Source organism: Monodon monoceros, unplaced genomic scaffold (assembly GCF_005190385.1).
Source record: "Monodon monoceros isolate NGI ecotype Baffin Bay Population unplaced genomic scaffold, NGI_Narwhal_1 Super_Scaffold_19, whole genome shotgun sequence".
NCBI classification, from domain to species: domain Eukaryota; kingdom Metazoa; phylum Chordata; class Mammalia; order Artiodactyla; family Monodontidae; genus Monodon; species Monodon monoceros.
In genome coordinates, this window is record NW_021703775.1 from 26,703,418 (window position 1) to 26,721,120 (window position 17,703).

At 47.3% G+C, this 17,703-nt stretch overlaps 1 protein-coding gene across 2 annotated transcripts in view; it reads left to right on the forward strand.

The window, feature by feature from the left end:
• The window catches only part of SFXN5 (sideroflexin 5), a 116,002-nt gene that overhangs the window by 28,299 nt on the left and 70,000 nt on the right, over window positions 1-17,703 (forward strand). For both annotated transcript variants that reach the window (XM_029232202.1, XM_029232203.1), the window contains exons 4-6: window positions 11,698-11,724; window positions 12,216-12,270; window positions 14,256-14,281. In XM_029232202.1, coding sequence (XP_029088035.1) covers window positions 11,698-11,724; window positions 12,216-12,270; window positions 14,256-14,281 — 108 coding nt within the window. The remainder of the gene's footprint in view (window positions 1-11,697; window positions 11,725-12,215; window positions 12,271-14,255; window positions 14,282-17,703) is intronic.

The window sequence follows — 17,703 nt, forward strand, 5'->3', positions numbered from 1 at the left end:
ATCTCCCCATTCCTGAGCGTGGTGCTGCCCTCTGGCCATGGGCACTGAGGAGCCTGGGTGGTGTGACCTGACACGCCCCTCTCTAGGCCAGAGCAGTCCTCAGACTGTGGCAGTTCCTCGTGGACCTGTCAGGGGTGGTCCAGCCTCCAGGTCCTTCCTGATCCTGTGTCTGCTCCCAGCCCAAGCTCCCCTCTAGCTGTCTTCACCCCTTGGGACTCCTTCCTGCTTTCAGAGTTTGGGGAATGAGGCCATGTTTCCCCTCTTTGCTCCCTTCAGTAGCTTAAAGCTGCCTGTCTCGTTTTCTGGGCCTCCTTTGTTTTCTATCCTGAAAGCCCCCATGTGCCTCCAGGGAGCTGGGAGGAGGGGAGAGGGTGGGGGGGCCCTGGCACTAGCTGTACTTCCTGGTTCTGGCTCACGTCGGTAATGCCTGCAGTGTCCATCTGGAGGCTGGGTAGCACAGTGCTCTAGGTGTGAGCCTGCTGTTCAGTCCCCCAGTAAACAGATTGCCCGTCCCCCGCCCTCCTGGCTCCCCAGAGCATTGGGATTGGGCTCTGCTGCAGATCTCACAGTGCTTCCCTCCCTGGGCCTCATCTGCAGAGCCACAACCCCTCTGGCTTCCAGAGCCACAGGAAGAAAGGATGGGTGGTGACATACCAGCTCAGGATCTGGGGAAGCCTCAGTGGTCAGGAATTCATGAAGTCTCCATTCCTGGTTCAGGCTGGCCCTGCTCAAGGGTCATGCCTGTGCTGTCTGAAGAGCACAGATCAGATCATTCTGTGCCAGGTAGATGGGGATGGTTCTTGACTTCATTGTGGAGGGTGGCCTTTTGTGTTCTTGGGCTCTGTGCCTACCCTGATGTCCTTTTGCAGGTGTGTGAGTCAGAAGCCCCTGGCTGTGTCTTGATGCCTGTGGGCCTGTCCTGATGTCACGGGCACCACTGGGTATCCTATGCACTATTTTGTTATCTAACCTGCCCTCCAGTTACAACATCCCACCAGGGGGTTTGTGCAAGCAGATTGATAGTTTATTCCCCCCTGATGGCCTTGGTTAGCAGGTGACTGATATCTCCTCCAGAGACTGTTAACTTGTTGAAAAGTTGCTGTACCGATGAAAAATTAGTCCTGAGGATAAAATAAAAATAAGTATAATTTACTCTTTGGGCTTGACAGGTAGAAATTTGATGGGCTAGGAACCCTAATAAGGACTGCAGCTATCAGTTAAACAACAAAGCCATAGATGAGAGCAAAAACGTAAGCCCAGGCAGCTAAGTTTCTGGATGTTAGCTGTGCTGTGTGCATTTTATATGCCAGGGCCTTGCTGGAATGGTTTGACATGGATGGAGATGGGTGGGGTTCAATATGGAACGCTCCCCCGTGGTAATGAGGCACCACTCACTGTGAGCTCACCAAGGGCCAGGAGCCATGCTAATATTTGCACTTTACAAGTATTAACTCAATTAATCTTCACAGAAACGCTGTTTGGTAGATGCCTATATTAACCCCATTTTAAAGGTAAGAAAAGTGAGGCTCAGAGAGATTATATTACTTACCTCAGGTCACATAACTAGTATGTGGTGGGACAGGAACGCTGGGCCTGGAAGATCCAATGCCCATCTCTCACCCACTATCTGAAGGTGGATTTGGAAGGGAAGGTGATACTCTGGAGTGGAATGTGTATGCTAACACGGGGCAGAGTGAGTGCGGGGGGTAGGGGGGTGCTGTCAGAGGAGCTTGGTGTGTGTGCACGTCTCACAGCCCTAGTCACACTGTGCGGTTAACCCTGCCAGGCCAGGTCATGGGCATCTGCGGGGCACCCGGTACGTGAAAGGCGCTGCAGCAGGTGGGCGCGGGGCAGGTTCCTGCCCTCACGCAGCCAGCTCCCGCGCAGGTGCACAGGTAAGCAGGCGCCTGGAGGTAGGCTGGTGGCGAGGCAGTTTGGAGCACGCTACGGTAGAAGGAGTTCAGTGGTGAGAGACTCCTGAGAACGTAGGTGCTGAGGAAGGGCTTCATGCAGGGGAACGCAAGTGGTTGGATGTAGAACGTAGGGAGAGACCCAAGGCCTGGGAGGGACGTCCCCGTAAGTCACAGACAAAGGCCGAGAAGTAGAGTGGAGAGAGAGAGAGAGAGCGTGATGAGAGAAAGAGAGAGAGAGGGAGAGAAGTTGAGAGAGGAAGCTGGGAAGTTTCGGGCCAGGTTGTGAAAGTTTTTGAAACCCAGAGAGATGCTGGCTGTGTTGTACTGCAGCAAGGGAGATGCAGGACAGTGGAACTGTGATCGGATCATTCTGTACCAGGTAGATGGGGACGGGTAATTGCCGATAAGGAAACCAGCTTGGGAGCGACTGGGGTGGTCAGGAGTGAGGGGGGCAGGTCTCTGGGAGCCACCGTAGGCTTCTGAGTGGCTGTTCTGGCCCATCATTACACATTCCCCAGAGGCTGGGAACCCGCCCACCTTACTCCGAGCCTACGCAGCACCCATTGGTTGCTCAGAGGCCCCATGTAGGATGGATTCTGCCTGCAACCCGCCAAGAAAGGGCAGCAGAGATGTAAGAGATACTGCCAGTCTCCTCCCCTGGCAGAGCAGAAATGGGGTCAGCTGTGTTTGGGCTTTGCTGAAAATAGAAGAGAAGATACTGGAGAGTTAAAAATACTTGCACCCTGAATCTTCTCTGGGTATCAGCAGGATTGTCAGAAGCTTGGCTGACATCCCCCTCTTACCCTGACCCCTAGCCAGAAACTTCTGGGGTCCTGATCAGCGCCCAGCCCCCCTGGGGCAGCTACGTGTTGGCCCTTATCGTTAGCACAAAATAGGCAAGTGATCAGTATTAGCTGAAGCATACGTATGATGTGCTAGGAGTTGTACTGGGTGCTGTAGACTCATCTCTTGGCTGGGTCATTGTGGTGGCCTCCTGGGTGGTCTCCCCATTCTACCTGGGCCCCCTCTGCTCATTCCCAATATAGTACTCAGAGTGATCTGTGAGAATATACATTACACGGTTCTCTGCTCCAGGGTTTCTCGGCCTCAGCACGATTGGCATTTGGGGCTGGATGGTTCTTTGTCGTGGGGGCTGTCCTGTGCACTGTAGGACATTTAGCAACACCCCTGGCTTCTACCCACTGGGTACCAATTAATGACAGCCCGACATTGCCAGATGGCCCCTGGTGAAAAATTGCCCTCCTGTTAAGAACCACAGCTCTAGTAAAAACTCAGAGTAAAAGCCACAGTCCTTAGCACAAGCTGCAACACCCCAATTCCTCTCTGATTTTGTCTCCTACTACTCTTTCCCTTATTCAGTCCACTTCAGTCACACTGGCCTCCTTGATGTCCCTCAAACATGCTGGGGAGGCCCACTCTGCCTCAGGGCCTTTGCACTGGCTGTTCTGCTGGACAGAATAACCTCCAACCAGATATCTGCATGGCCTCACTCCCTCCTTCAGGTATTTCCTCCAAAGTCACCTCAATGAAAACTACCCTGACCACCTTACTATACATCATCCTACTTGAGAATTTCTCCGGGGAAAGAAAAGTCAAGGGAAGCAAAAGAAGGAGCCACTAGGGTCAGAGGCAGGACAAGAGATGGAATTTTGGGGGTCCATGGCCAGTGGGGGGGATCCAGGGACTAGAGGCGCTTCTGGGGGTGGGGGAATGCAACCTCAGTGTCTCACCCTTCCCTCTACCACCCCAGCTCCAGCCCTGGTCTTTTCACCCCTCTCCCCTATGACAGGAGCTGTGGCCCTGGTCATGTCACTGTGTTCCTGTGTCCCCTAAGTATTCCCCATCCTTCATCCCTCCTTTTGCGAGGACCCTACTGCAATAAATTTTTTAAAAAATCCATCCTTGCTGCTAGTACACACTCCCTATCCTTACCCTGTCCTACTTTCCCATGTTTCTTGAAGCCCTCATCCTTCTAACATATGAGAAAATTTACTTTTTATTATTTTTTTGTTTGTCCACACAAGCATGTGAGCTCTACAGAAGCAGAGATTTTTGGTCTCTTTTTTCACTGATATATTCTTAGTGCCTAGAGCAGTGCCCAGCAAATAACAGGTGCTCAATAAATATTTGTTGGATAAATGAATTTTCTTTAATCGTCACAAGAACCTTGAAAGTAAGTATTCATATTCCTATATCACAAATGAGGAAATGGAGGCTCAGAAAGATTAAGTAAATTGCCCCAAATCACAAGTAGGAGATCTGGAATTCCAATTCCCAGAAAATGGTTTGACTGCAGGGTCTGGCCTCTTAAGAGACAGAAGCTGTGTGTACATGAAATTCGCGACTGCTAATGTGTGTTATGTAGCAGAATGAGCGGGGATGTTCCTTCTCCTTTCATCTGTAGAACTGGGGAGTACCTTTGCCCCACATAGATATGCATTTGTATCTATTACCTGGGAGTAACCATGGCAACAAAATTAATGGTGAGGAATAATGGGATTGGCCCAAATGATAAATTAAGAAGATTTCTTGTTGTTTTATGGAGGCATCCTCTGCCTTACAGAAGGATCCCCTTCAGGCTCTGTTTAATTACCTTCTGGAGGTTGTTTTAAATAGGCTCTGTCTTTGCTGCTTCAGAGGTTTGGAGAAGCAGCTTGGAAGGAACCAGACTGGGGAGGGGAAGGAGCCAGACTGGGGACAGGGCCTGGGCAGTGACTCCTCCATCTGGGGTCTGGGCACTAGAGGTCTCTGCCCTGAGAAGGCAGGGCTTCTCCTCCTGAAGCTTGTTTGGGGCCCACTCTCTACCCCTCCCTTGGCTTCTACACTGGGTTTCTAATAGGTTCAGATGGCAGCTCAGCTGAGACTTAGGCCATTTCTGAAATCAGCAAACTTCTGCATTGTTCCAGCAACCTTTCACCCAACTGTTTCCCCACACCTTCTGTGTCCTCATTCTCCAAGTTGAGAAATCAAGAAAGGTCCAAAGTCTCACATCCACAGTGGTTTGTTGCTGTAGCCAGTAAGTTCTAAGGGATCAGGGTTGCACTTTTTAATGTTCAGCCAGAGGCACAGAGAGAGATGGCTGAGCCCAAAGGAGATCAGGTCACACTGAGGAATTGTACTTTAAAGTGGAGCTGCTTTGGTGGGCTGACAGAAGACACGGGGGCCTCCCTGTCCTAGATTCTCAATGTGGATGGACTGTCCATTGCATCTCCTTTGGCCTCTCATCAAATGCTTTACATTCCAGGACTATCCTTGCTTGTAACCTGTTTGCAGGGCTGGCTCATTCAACTGCAAACTAGCAACCAGCTCTTGGCTTGTGGGTGGTATCTGCTACCATTTCTGCATCCAGCATCTGACCCATGGGTCCAGCAGGTCCCAGGGAAAAGCCCAGACCCGAAGAGTCAGACCCGAGTCCTTGTCCTGTGCTCTCTGTAAGCTGGGCCTGGCATCATCAGATGAGAAGGGACCCTGGAGGGACTAGCTTCCACCTCCTGTATGATTAATTCAAAAAAAACAATGTAAGTCTAAGGAGTGAGGTGACTCGCACAGGAAGACCATGTGAGTTAGCGGCTAAGCCAGGCCCCAAATCTGCGACCCTGACTGTTGTTGCTGCAGCCTGGAGATGGGATGAACCCAAATGAGATCAGGTCGTGACTAGGCAGTTTAGTTTAAAATGGAGCTGTCCCTCCCACCTCACCCCAAAACCTCCTGAGGTGGGAGCAATGCCAGATGCCATGAGAAGAGCCTCAACACTACTTAGTGCTCATTCCTTCCTCCCTCCACTGGAAAGGCTTCTCTGACATCATGGGAAACAGTTTCCCAAAACCCCAAATGGGTTACCTTAGTTAGGGCTATACTAACTGCTATAATGAAATGATCTCAAAACACACCAGCTCAAATAAGATAGACGTTTATCTCTCTCCCATGTAATAGTTTGAGTTCCAGGTGGGCAGGTGGCTCTGCTCCACAGGACCATTCAGGAACCCAGGCTCCTTCCATCATGTTTCTCCACCATCTCCTTGGGTCCTCCTCTCTGCACAGCCCAGGCTGCACTGCAGCCACATCCTTGCTCTGGCTCACAGGCAGGTGACAGCAAGTATAGGCTGGGAGGTGCTAGCCAGGCTAAGGCACATCTCACTTCCCCTCGGATGCCACTGGAGGACTCAGTCACATGGATAAGCCGAACTGCAAAGGAGGCTGGGAAATGTAGTGCAGCAGGTCAGCCACCTGCCCGCTACCTTTCTATTACTGTGGACGAAGGGGCATAGGTTTTGTCGGAAAGTTAACAGTCTATGCCATAGAGGTCAGTAAGGGGCTTGGAAGTTGTGCCTGCTATTTCTCTTTTTCTAGTGGTTACTCTTAAATTTTTAACAATCATTTTTGAGTAGGTAACACGTGAACAATCTACGGAATTCTAAAGCTATCAAAAAAGTATAGAATAAAAAATAAGTTTCCGCGAGAGGGAAGAGATACAGGGACATATGTATATGTATAACTGATTCACTTTGTTATAAAGCAGAAGCTAACACACCATTGTAAAGCAATTATACCCCATAAAGATGTTAAAAAAAAATGTTTCCCTTTCCCTGTCTCCCCGTTTCCCACTTCTCCCTAGAGTAACCATCAGTTTCTTCTGTATCCTGCCAGAGATATCTGCATACATTTGTCCTTTTCCTTTAAGTGCTAATGATATAATAGTGATAACTCCAGGGACATTCAGTGGAGCATGGTTGTAATAGCAAGAAATGGGACAGTGACAAAAGGACAAATATTGTATGATTCTACTTATATGAAATATCTAGAGTGGTCAAATTCACAGAGACATAAAGTAGAATGGTAGTTGCCAGGAGCTGAGGGAAGGAGTACTGGGGTGTTAGTACTTACTGGGTACAGCATTTCAGTTGGGGAAGATGAAAAAATTCTGGAGATGGTTGGTGGTGTACAACAATGTGAATGTACTTAATGCTACCGAACTGCCACTTAAAAATGGTTAAATGGTAAATTTTATGTTATTTACATTTTACCACAATAAGGAAAATATGAGAAGTAGCTTAAAAGTCCACCAATAGGGTGCAGTTTACAATATATTCATTCAACGTTTCTGTTAGGAAGAATAAGGCTGCTCTCCATGCTCTGATGTGGAAAGATCTCCACATATATATACTAGATGCCTAAAGGGACAGAACAGTGTGCACTGGTATGCTAGCATTTAGAGATGGCACATGGGGATTCAAGAGCGGGGGTTATGGAACCAGACTGCTCGGGTTCAAATCCCAGTGCTGCCATGGGATTGTGGGCAAATCACTAAATATCTCAGTGCCTCGGTTTCCACATCTATAAAATGGGAGATATACTGGTCCCTGCCTCATAGGGTTGTTGAGGAGATTAATAAGTTAATATGTACAAAGCCCTGAGAAAGGTGTCTGACACATAGCACTTATTCACTAAATGTGACTGAATGAGTCTGCGTCCCAGGTCACGAGCTGTAGTTCTGGCTCCACCTCCGAGACCCTGGGCGTAGCTCTGAGCTTTACTTTTCTCATCCGTCCTATGGAAACAGATTTCTGAGTGTGAGACTCAAATAGTTAATGGGACCATTGCCACTTATCTGTGACACTAGCCTGCCTGGGCCGTGTGTGGAGGTGTCATCGCAGTTGGAGAGCACGCCTGTGAGCTCTGGGCTTCTGGCCTTGCCTGCTCACACCCCTGCTGAACTTCTGCCTTTGCTGCTGAGCTGGTGCTGCCCGAGTCTCCATCACTGCTCTCTGGGTGGGGGCGGAGAAGGCAGCCCTTGAACCTGAGGGACACAGATGCAGCTATGGATTACAAGGGCTGCTTGACTGGACTTGGGTGGGAGGGGAGGAACAGGTGCTGGGGAGGAGCGTCTGCTGCCCGGCTGCAAAGGGAGGTTCTGGGACCTCAGATGATGTCAGCCAAACTTCTTCCTCTTCTCGTGCCTCAGGCCTGGCTGTCACCCTGGCCAGACCAGACATCGGTGTGCTCCAGAGGGCCCCTGGAGAACAGGGGGGACACAAGTCTGGAGGCAAGGAGGCTTGGGTGCCCATCTCCATCCTGCCACCAGGCCCCTGGAACCATGGCTGAGTCACTTAGTCTCTCTGAGATGAGTTGCTTTGTCTGAAAGTAGTCTACCCACCTCACAGGCATGTTGTAAGAATAAGACAATAGAGATGAAGTTATTTTGAAAAATAATTAAGTCCTTTTAAAAAATACTGCTCGGGCTTCCCTGGTGGCGCAGTGGTTGAGAGTCCGCCTGCCGATGCAGGGTACATGGGTTCATGCCCCAGTCCAGGAAGATCCCACATGCCACGGAGCGGCTGGGCCCATGAGCCATGGCCGCTAAGCCTGCGCGTCCGGAGCCTGTGCTCCGCAACGGGAGAGGCCACAGCAGTGAGAGGCCCGCGTACCGCAAAAAAAAAAAAAAAAAAAAAAATACTGCTAATTTGACTGACTTCCCCTCTATGTTAGGCATTTATGGAGCATGATCTAGGGGCCAAGTATTTCAGTTTTGCGTGTTTCAGTGAACCTCTGTATCAGTCAGTATAAGCCAAGTGCTTGTAACAAACAACCCCTGGATTTCAGGGACTTTTACAGTAAGGTCTGTTACTCACTCATGTCAGAGTCCAGTGCAGCTCAGGAACCTGGCACATGCCGTTGTCCAGGAGCCAGGCTCCTTTTACCTCTTGGCTTTACTGTCTTCTAGGGCCTCATTGTCCTCCTCTGGATCCTCTGTGGGAGGCTTTGGGGCCAAGCCTGGAAGTGGTGAACTCCACTTCCACCCACAGTCCATTAGCTAGAACCCGGCCATGTGAGGCCATCTGACTGTGGGGGAGGGTGGAACGCATAGACTTAGCTGTGTGCCCAAAGTGAAATGCCAGCTGCCAGGAGCACCAAGCATAGTCCCCGCCCTGCCCTTACAGCACCCCATTGTACTAATGGAGAAACTGAGGCATGGAGGCAAAGTAATTTGCCCAGGGCCACACATCCAGTAAGTGATTGGAATGCAGGCTGCCTGGTCCTAACACCTGCTCTTTACACTGTTCTTTAATGTCTTAGATCAGTGTTTTCAGCCCAGGCTGTTCATCAGAATCATGGGGATTTTTTTTCTTTATTTATAAGAATTGTATGCAGAGATCTTGAGTTTTTTAAAAAATAAATAGCTTTAGATTTGCTGTGTGCATGGCTCTAGGAGATGGTGGGGGCTGGCACTCAAAGGCAGGCCCCTGCTCTGAGGGGCTGGGCTATGACTGTACGAGGTGAGGGGACCCGGACCCAGGAGATTCTGATTTGGGGTGGAGAGTGTCGGGTGTTAGGAGTCTGTGCCCAGGGCCTGGGGTCACACCTGGGATGATGCTGGGACGTGGTGGGATGCACTGCAGAAGGCACTTTCTGAGCAAAGAAAGATCAACCTTTTATCATTTTTTTTTTACCTCTCTGCTGTTATGCTCTCACATACCGTCTTTGGCTAACAGTGATTCTACATTTGGTTTTTCTTTCTTTAGTCCCCTCTGTTCCTCAAATATAATTAAGACAAAAATCTACTGCCTCTAATCTTTCTGGGTCTGGAATAGCAGACAATCAAATATGTTTGAAATGTATCTAAAACCAGAGTGATTAGGCTGTGAATTAGGCTTAAGGGACTGCTGTTAGTAAAATGCATAAACTTTAATACAGATGGTCCTTGACTTATGATGGCTCAACTTACAATTTATAGACTTTATGACGGTCTGAAAACGATATGCATTCAGTAGAAACTGTACTTTGAATTGTGAATTTTGATCTTTTCCTGGCTGGTGTTACGTGGTCTGATACTCTCGTGCTGCAGGGGAGGCAGCGAGCCGCATTTTTTACCAGTCAGCCGCGAGATCGAGAGGGAAACCACCCATACACTTAGAACCATTGTGCACCCACACGACCAGTCTGTTTTTCACTTTCAGTACAGTATTCAATGAACTACATGAGATATTCAGTACTATATTATAAAGTAGCCTCTGTGTTAGATGACTTTGCCCAACTGTAGGCTAATGTAAGTGTTTTGAGCACATGCAAGGTGGGCCAGGCTAAGCTATGACGTTTGGTACTTTCGGAATGTTAAATAATTTCAACTTACAATGGGTTTATTGGCACATAACCCCACTGTAAGTTGAAGAAGATCTGTATATCAATTTTATAACTCTATTATTGCTACCCAGTAGCATTCTGCAGCTTACTTTATATCGCAGATGACAACATTGCCGTATAAATGAAACATAACTATTCCGTTATAAAACTTTAAACATCAATGCTGACCACCTCTCCCCTCTTACCTCATACCCTTCTTGCTCTGTTAAAAATGCACTGGCCTTTGGTTTGCCCACAATGTAAAATTTTACTTGGTATATTTTCTTGATTCTAAAAAGGCTATTTTATCACATTTTATCATCTCTTAAATGGGATGAATCTTTTAACTGATGGACGTCTTGGCGTTATGCCACCGTTTTCTTTTTTTTTATTTGGCGGTTCGCAGGCCTCTCACTGTTGTGGCCTCTCCCGTTGCGGAGCACAGGCTCCGGACGCGCAGGCTCAGCGGCCATGGCTCACGGGCCCAGCCGCTCCGCGGCATGTGGGATCTTCCCGGACCGGGGCACGAACCCGTGTCCCCTGCATCGGCAGGCGGACTCCCAACCACTGCGCCACTAGGGAAGCCCTTTTTTTTTTTTTTTTTTTAATTAATTAATTTATGGCTTCATTGGGTTTTCGTTGCTGCATGCGGGCTTTTCTCTAGTTGTGGCGAGTGGGGGCTCCTCTTTTGTTGCGGTGCGGGGGCTTCTCATGGCGGTGGCTTCTCTTGTTGGGGAGCATGGGCTCTAGGCACACGGGCTTCAGTAGTTATGGCACGCGGGCTCAGTTGTTGTGGCTCGTGGGCTCTAGAGCGCGGGCTCAGTAGTTGTGGCACATGGGCTTAGTTGCTCCACAGCATGTGGGATCTTCCGGGACCAGGGCTCAAACCCGTGTCTCCTGCATTGGCAGTCAGACTCTTAACCACTGCGCCACCAGGGAAGCCCCATAGTTTTCTTTCTTAGTGGCGCATAATAGTATGTCTTAGGATCAACGATGTCTTAGAGTCAATGAAATGCAGTATTTTTATCATTTGAAGGAATTGACAAATTGTTCTCCAGCCCAACCCCATGCTGTGCTGGAAGAGACAACCTCCTCATTCATTTGAAAGCACACAACCTTCTTATAACAATAACAAAAATAGGAATAATAATATCTACAAGATTTAGCACTTGTAAAGTACCTACTATGTGTTCAGCACTGCTCCAGGCACTTTTCATATGCCTCTTCAACAATGTTGGAGCACAGCTATTAACCCCATTTTACAGATGAGGAAATTGAGGCTCAGAGGTAGAAGTGGCGAATCCAGGGATCCAGGCAGTCTGTGTAGCTCTGAAAAATTATGCTGTGCTGCCTCTAGTGATTCTGGGAGACAGCTGAAGTATCTTCATTTAAATCAGGGCTTCTTACCTGGCCACACCTTAAAATGAACTAGGGAGCGTTAGGAAAATGCTGGAAGAATTCTTCAAGTAATTTTACGGCACAGCCAGAATTGAGAACCCTCGGTTTAAATAATCTGTGTGAGATCCCCCAGCTGGATCTCTTGGTTAGAAAATGTGGCTTTGAGACCTTAAACTGATACGTGCTTTTAATCTTTGTTTTTTCTTTTCTTTTCCTTTCTCTCTCTCTTTCCCTTCCTTCCATCCAGCTCTGGAGTGCACAGAAAATCAAGCAGGTAATTCAATTTTGGATTCTTTTCCTTCCCTTCTGCTGTTCTCAGAGACCCTGCCCTGCCCTGCCCTAGCCCGACCCCCCTTCTTTCTTCCCTAGCACCAGGGTCTGAATTTCTGAAGACTAGAGCTCAGGTCAGCCTGCCTTTCCCTGGGCCCCCTGACCTCCTTCCCCATGGGCTCCTTCCACAAAACCCTTATTGTGGGCCTGTTGTGTGCGTGGCATGGGGGACAGAGGGCCTGCAAGGTAGACATGGTCGGCTCTGTGCTGCATTCAGCTTTGAGCACTAGTTAGGAGGAGAAGCTCTGTTTATGGCCCATGTTTGGTTTTCTCTTGCCCCGAGTGGTGGGAAGGATTGACTGGCCACAAGGCAAGGTGGGATACAGCCATTGGCCACCTAAGTCTTCCTGGGGGAGCTGTCCTCCCCCTCCCCCCTCCCATGTGCCATCTCCCTCCCCAGCTGTCACCCTGTGCTCTGTTCCCGGCTCTTGCCAGGCTATTCTACACCCGGACACCAATGAGAAGATCTTCATGCCCTTTAGAATGTCAGGTAAGCCCTTGGGAACCTCTGGTTCTGCCTAGCCTGGGCCGATTACAATGGTCACAGCTCCAGGAGTGTCCAGATGCGCTTGGCCTGAGGGACGTACAGAGCCTGTTACACACACGACCACACTTGCACCTGCATGGTCACTTTGGCTCAACTGTACAGGACTGGCCAGCCTATGGAGCTTTTAAAATGTGCCTGTCTGCCTTTTCTGCCTGAGCAGTTGGGGTAGAATCGAGGCCTCCACAGGTGAATCTGGTGCCCCCAATGCCAGGTTACACCCCATTCACTCAGCAGCAGCCCCAGGGTGACGCCTTCTAGGGCGAGCCCTGCCTTCCATGAGCCACTCCTCTCTTACCTGTGTACACTGAGTGCCTTCCTTCCAAGCCCTGCTCCCTACTCAGCCTTTTCATGCAGTTAACCCCCAGACTAACTCCCTTGTCTCTGATCCTACTTTTAGCCTGCCCTTCGGAATGTATGCACTACATTTGTACCACTACACACACAGGGAGGCGGATTCCTGTTCTGTGGAGACCAGTGGGTAGAGAGGGTAATGGAAGAATGGGTATAAGATCCCTGCCCTCAGGAAGTCCCTGCCCTGTGGTCACTAGAGGGACAGCTCTGTTATGTAGAGCTTAATGGCCTAGAAAGCACTTGCCCATACACTGGCTGGGGCCGGCGTGGTTGTCCTGCCTACGGTTCTGAGAGGCCAAGGGCTTTGTCCAGAGTCACACAGCGGAGGTCAGGCTCACATCAGCGTGCTGATGCCTCCTCCGTGCCGTTTCTCAGTGCGACGGAGTGTACCCCCCACCCCTGAGTCACAGGGCGGGTGGGAGGGCTGGTGGCTGCTGCCTTGGGAAGCCCTCAGGCGGCTGGAGGAAGGGTCCCTACCAGTGGGTGTTCTCAGTCCGGGAGGTTAGTCAGGGTCCCCCCCCCTCAGAGAGCCTGAACTCACGGGGCTGAGAGAACAGACAAGCACATGATGTCATTGTGCAAACGCGCAGTTAGTGTCCGGTGACCCTTGCTTTGCCGTAAGGAACTCCAAGGCGGTGAAGGCTCTCGTAGCTGCGGCTGTAGGTCCTCCCCAGTGCCTGCGTGGGGCCATAGCAGGCTCTCCCCCCGAGACTGGCTTATTCTGCGATTCTCTGATCAGTCTTTGGGCCTCTCCCTGGAGGGGTGCAGGTAGGAGAGTGGCGGCTCATGTGTACAAATATGCACACGCAGGATACCAACCTTTGCTCTAGACGTAACCCGTGCAATTGTGGTTCCCTGCTGCTGGGCCACCAGCTGACTGGCTGCTGTAAGTTAGTGGCTGGGACAGGAGGATGCTCACCTACAGCAGTGAGGCTGGGGGAGGGGGCCTTGCCATAGCCTGGGGGCCCTGAGCCGTGGGGAGACGGCCAGGGCCCAGCTGCACTTCATGCCAGCCCTTTCCTGCTCTGCTGAGATGTCCAGCCAGGGCCCTAGAGATTCAAAGAGCTCTGGCACTTAGAGGCACACATCTCAGGTGGTAGGGAATGCCCTTTCCAGAAATAGTCATGAAGCTGGGAAAGTAAGGGTGTGTTTTAGAAAGACAGGCTGAGGGAAGGAGGAGGACATCCCAGGGCCTCCGGAGACATTGTGGTGAGGTTGGCGGGGCTTCGTGGCTCCCGGAGGAAATCGTGGGAGGACCACCAAGTGCAGAGTGGCGGCGCCCCGGCCGCGGGCGCCTCCTTCAGGAATGGGCCCCTGGCTTTGGGGGCGAGTGAGGACTGAGGGGAACAGAGACAAGGAGGTTGGGGGGACACAGGGGAGCCCTCTGTCTTGGGGAGGGCTGGGCTGGGAAAAGGTCTGGGGCTAGAGGTGCCTCCCGCTTAACTGACCTGAGCCCTCTCCCTGGGGCCACTGCCAAGGCCAAGGCCAGAAGTCTCTCTGGCCTCCCAGTTGAAAGGCAGGTGGGGCAGAGTCAGGTGGGATTATAAAACCCGACTCTTCTCTCTGTCCTCTCACAGGTTACATTCCTTTTGGGACGCCAATTGTAAGTATTACCTTCAAAGGGTTTTCTTTTCTAAAAAAAATTTTTAATGTATAACTTTACATCGCTGTTCATAAATATTTGAGTTGTTGATTTAGGATAAATTCCTGGAGGGGGCTCACTGGAGAAAATATCATATATTTCTTTTTAATTCTCTTGATGTGTATTGTCAGACCTCTTTCCATAGAACGTGTGCCAATGTACACCCAACAGGGCCTCAAAGTGCCTGCATCCCTGTATATTTCCCATTTCAAGTATTGTCGTTAATTAGGACATGCTGGTTTGACTACAGGGAAGTTTTCCCAGAAAGCTTGGGAAGTCGGAAAGTAAGGGTGCCTTCTGAAAACTGGAAAATTCAGCATTATTTTTGTTCTGTTTTGAAATCAGGATTAAGCTTACTGTTAATCTTTTTATACTGGAGCAAAACAAATGTACAGAAAGGGTGCATTTGTCATAAATGTACAGCTTGATAAGTTTTCACAAAGTGAGCTCATCTAAGTAAATATCACTTAGATAAAGATATAGTGCATTACCAGCGTCTCAGATACCTCTTATGTACCCCTCTCAGTCACTAACCTCACAGGGAACCACTTTTCTGACTCCTTCCTTCATTATATTCTCATTTTGCCTGTTATTGAACTTTATATAAATGGAATCACTTACATAAATGTACTTTTTGGGGACTTGGCTTCTTTCACCCAATTGTTTATGAGACTTACTGTTAAATATAGTATTACCTTGTTCTTTTTCATGGCTGTATAATATTCCACTGCTATAACTATATAGAAATTTCTTTATTCATCCTACTGTTGGTAGACATTTGGGTTGTTGCCAGTTTGGAGTTTACAACAACATGCTTTGAACATGATTGTACAAGTCTTTTAGAGGATATATATAGAGATACACACACACGCACACACACACACGCACACACACACACCCCTACACACATCCTCATTTCTCTTGCATTGTACCGAGGAGGCTAAAGAGATAACAACTAAATGTGGGATGTGATCCTAGAATTGGGATTGGGATCAGGGCAGGTGTATGTGGAAAATGGTATTGCAGTTTCTTATAAACGTACACTACAATGTGAGCCAGCAATCCTACATTTAGGTATTTACTTCAAGAGAAGTGAATACATATGTCCACACAAAGATCTATATATAAATGTTTATAGTAACTTTTTTTCATCTTAGCCTAAAGCAGGAAACAGACAAGAATGACCAACAGATGTTAAAACCACTAAGTGAAAAACTGATAGGGAACAGGATATTTACCTAGTCTGAAAGTTTCCTATATATTTCAAATATCATTCATTCTATGTTTATTAATTGGCAGCCTCCTGTAAATAAGGGTCTTCCCTTCTGCCTCCCATTTTCTTGTTTTTTAAAACTATCAGTATGGTCTTGTATATTTTTTGTATTCAGTGGATAGTAATTTACTTTTTTCATTATTCATTTTTATATACAAATTGTGCCAAATTTGACCAATAGAAACCCTTTAAAGCAATTTCAGGGTCCATTTGACATGTCTTTTTTATGCTATGAGTATGTACGTCAGTACTTTCTGGCACAATGTATGGATATTCCAAACTCATCTTGTAGTTTCTCTGCCCCATTTCTCCAAAGAGCCCTGGTTCCTTTTAGAGGGGAATGGTATTGAGGAACCAAAATCTGGATAGTTAGGTGTGCTCACTGTTACTGGTGTGTCATTGTTTCTAGGCCCTCTGAGCAGACAGAGCTAGGACATACAACTTTTTAAAAATCATGACTACATACTAATACCTCTAATTTCAATCCAACATCTCAGAGTTCTTCCCCTCCTTCCAGTCCATATCTACGTCTTCCTTCTCCCTGAATGAGAATACAACAACAATGTATTTATTCAGTTACTAAATCTTATATACACAAATAAAAGAATTTCAGAATTGCTACATTAATGCCACTCAAACATGTATTAATCCCCCCCCCCGCCAAATGTATTAAGTAAAGCTTGAGATTTCTTTGAAGTTCTTTTTGTCTGTTGAATAGATCCTACTGAGAGTATATAGTCAGAGAATTGTGTTCAAAAGTTATTTGAATTAAACAAAAGTTATTTGAATTAATTATTTTCTTCTGTGTGTATATGTTATTTATATGATATACAGTTAGGTTTATTCATTTCTGTTGCCACTGAATTTCAGATGTTTCCCCATTCTTATTGATTTATTTTGGGAACTATATAAAATGTCAACATAGTTCAAAAGTCAAAAGCTATGTAAAAAAGGCATAATAAAAGTCCCATTTCCCTCTCTATCCCTTCTACCTCCTTCCCACCCATCCTCTCTAAGTAAATATTTTATCCTTCCTATTTCTTTTTGTAAAAATAAGCAAATACAAATACATTTCCCTTTCTTTTTTCTATAAAAGGTACCATATTATATAACCCTTTTGTGCAATGTTTTTTTTTTTGCTTAATGACATATCCTGGAAATCAAAATGTATCAGTTTATAGTGATCTTCCTCATTCTTTTTTTTTTTAAATAGCTGCGTAGTAATATACTACATGGAAGTACCATAATTTATTCAACTATTTTCCTACATATGGACATTTAGACTATTTCCATTATTTTGCCAATATGAATAATGCAAGAATAGATAGTCTTGTGCATGTATTTTGATATTGTTGGAGATATATCTTGAGGGTAACTTCCTAGCTTCTATGTAAGGACTAATTAAATAGACATTTCTGGCAATACTGGGCAAGAAAAAAGAGAGAAGATACAAATAAAAAATACTAGGACTAAAAAGTATAATAATTACAGATATAATAGAAGTTTAAATGATCAAAATACATTGAACAATCTGGGGCAGGAAATTTGAAGACCTAGGAAAATATGGATACATTTCTGAGAAAGTACAGGTTACCAAAAACTGCCTAGCAAGAGGAAATATAGAATTTGAAAAGACCTGTAAATAGAAAGAAATTAGATCAGTTGCTTAAAATATATGCACCAAAGAAGTAACAAACAAATCAAAAATTACCACTAGGCTCCCATGATCTTTCAGGTGACTACACTCAAAGGAATAGCCAAACTCAATCTTTACAAAACTCTTTAAAGAGAATAAAAAAGAGGAAATATTCCCCAATTCATTTATGAGGCACTTTGAGACCAATACCACAGAAGTTAGTATGAGAAAGAAAAATTATAGGCCAATATCACTTACGAAATTACACATAGTCTAAATGAAATAATAGCAAGTTGAATCCAGCACTGTATTAAAATATATCAAAAAAAATTTACCAAGGGGCTTCCCTGGTGGTGCAGTGGTTGAAAGTCCACCTGCCGATGCAGGGGACGTGGGTTCATGCCCTGGTTCGGGAAGATCCCACATGCCACGGAGCGGCTGGGCCCGTGAGCCATGGCCGCTGAGCCTGCGCGT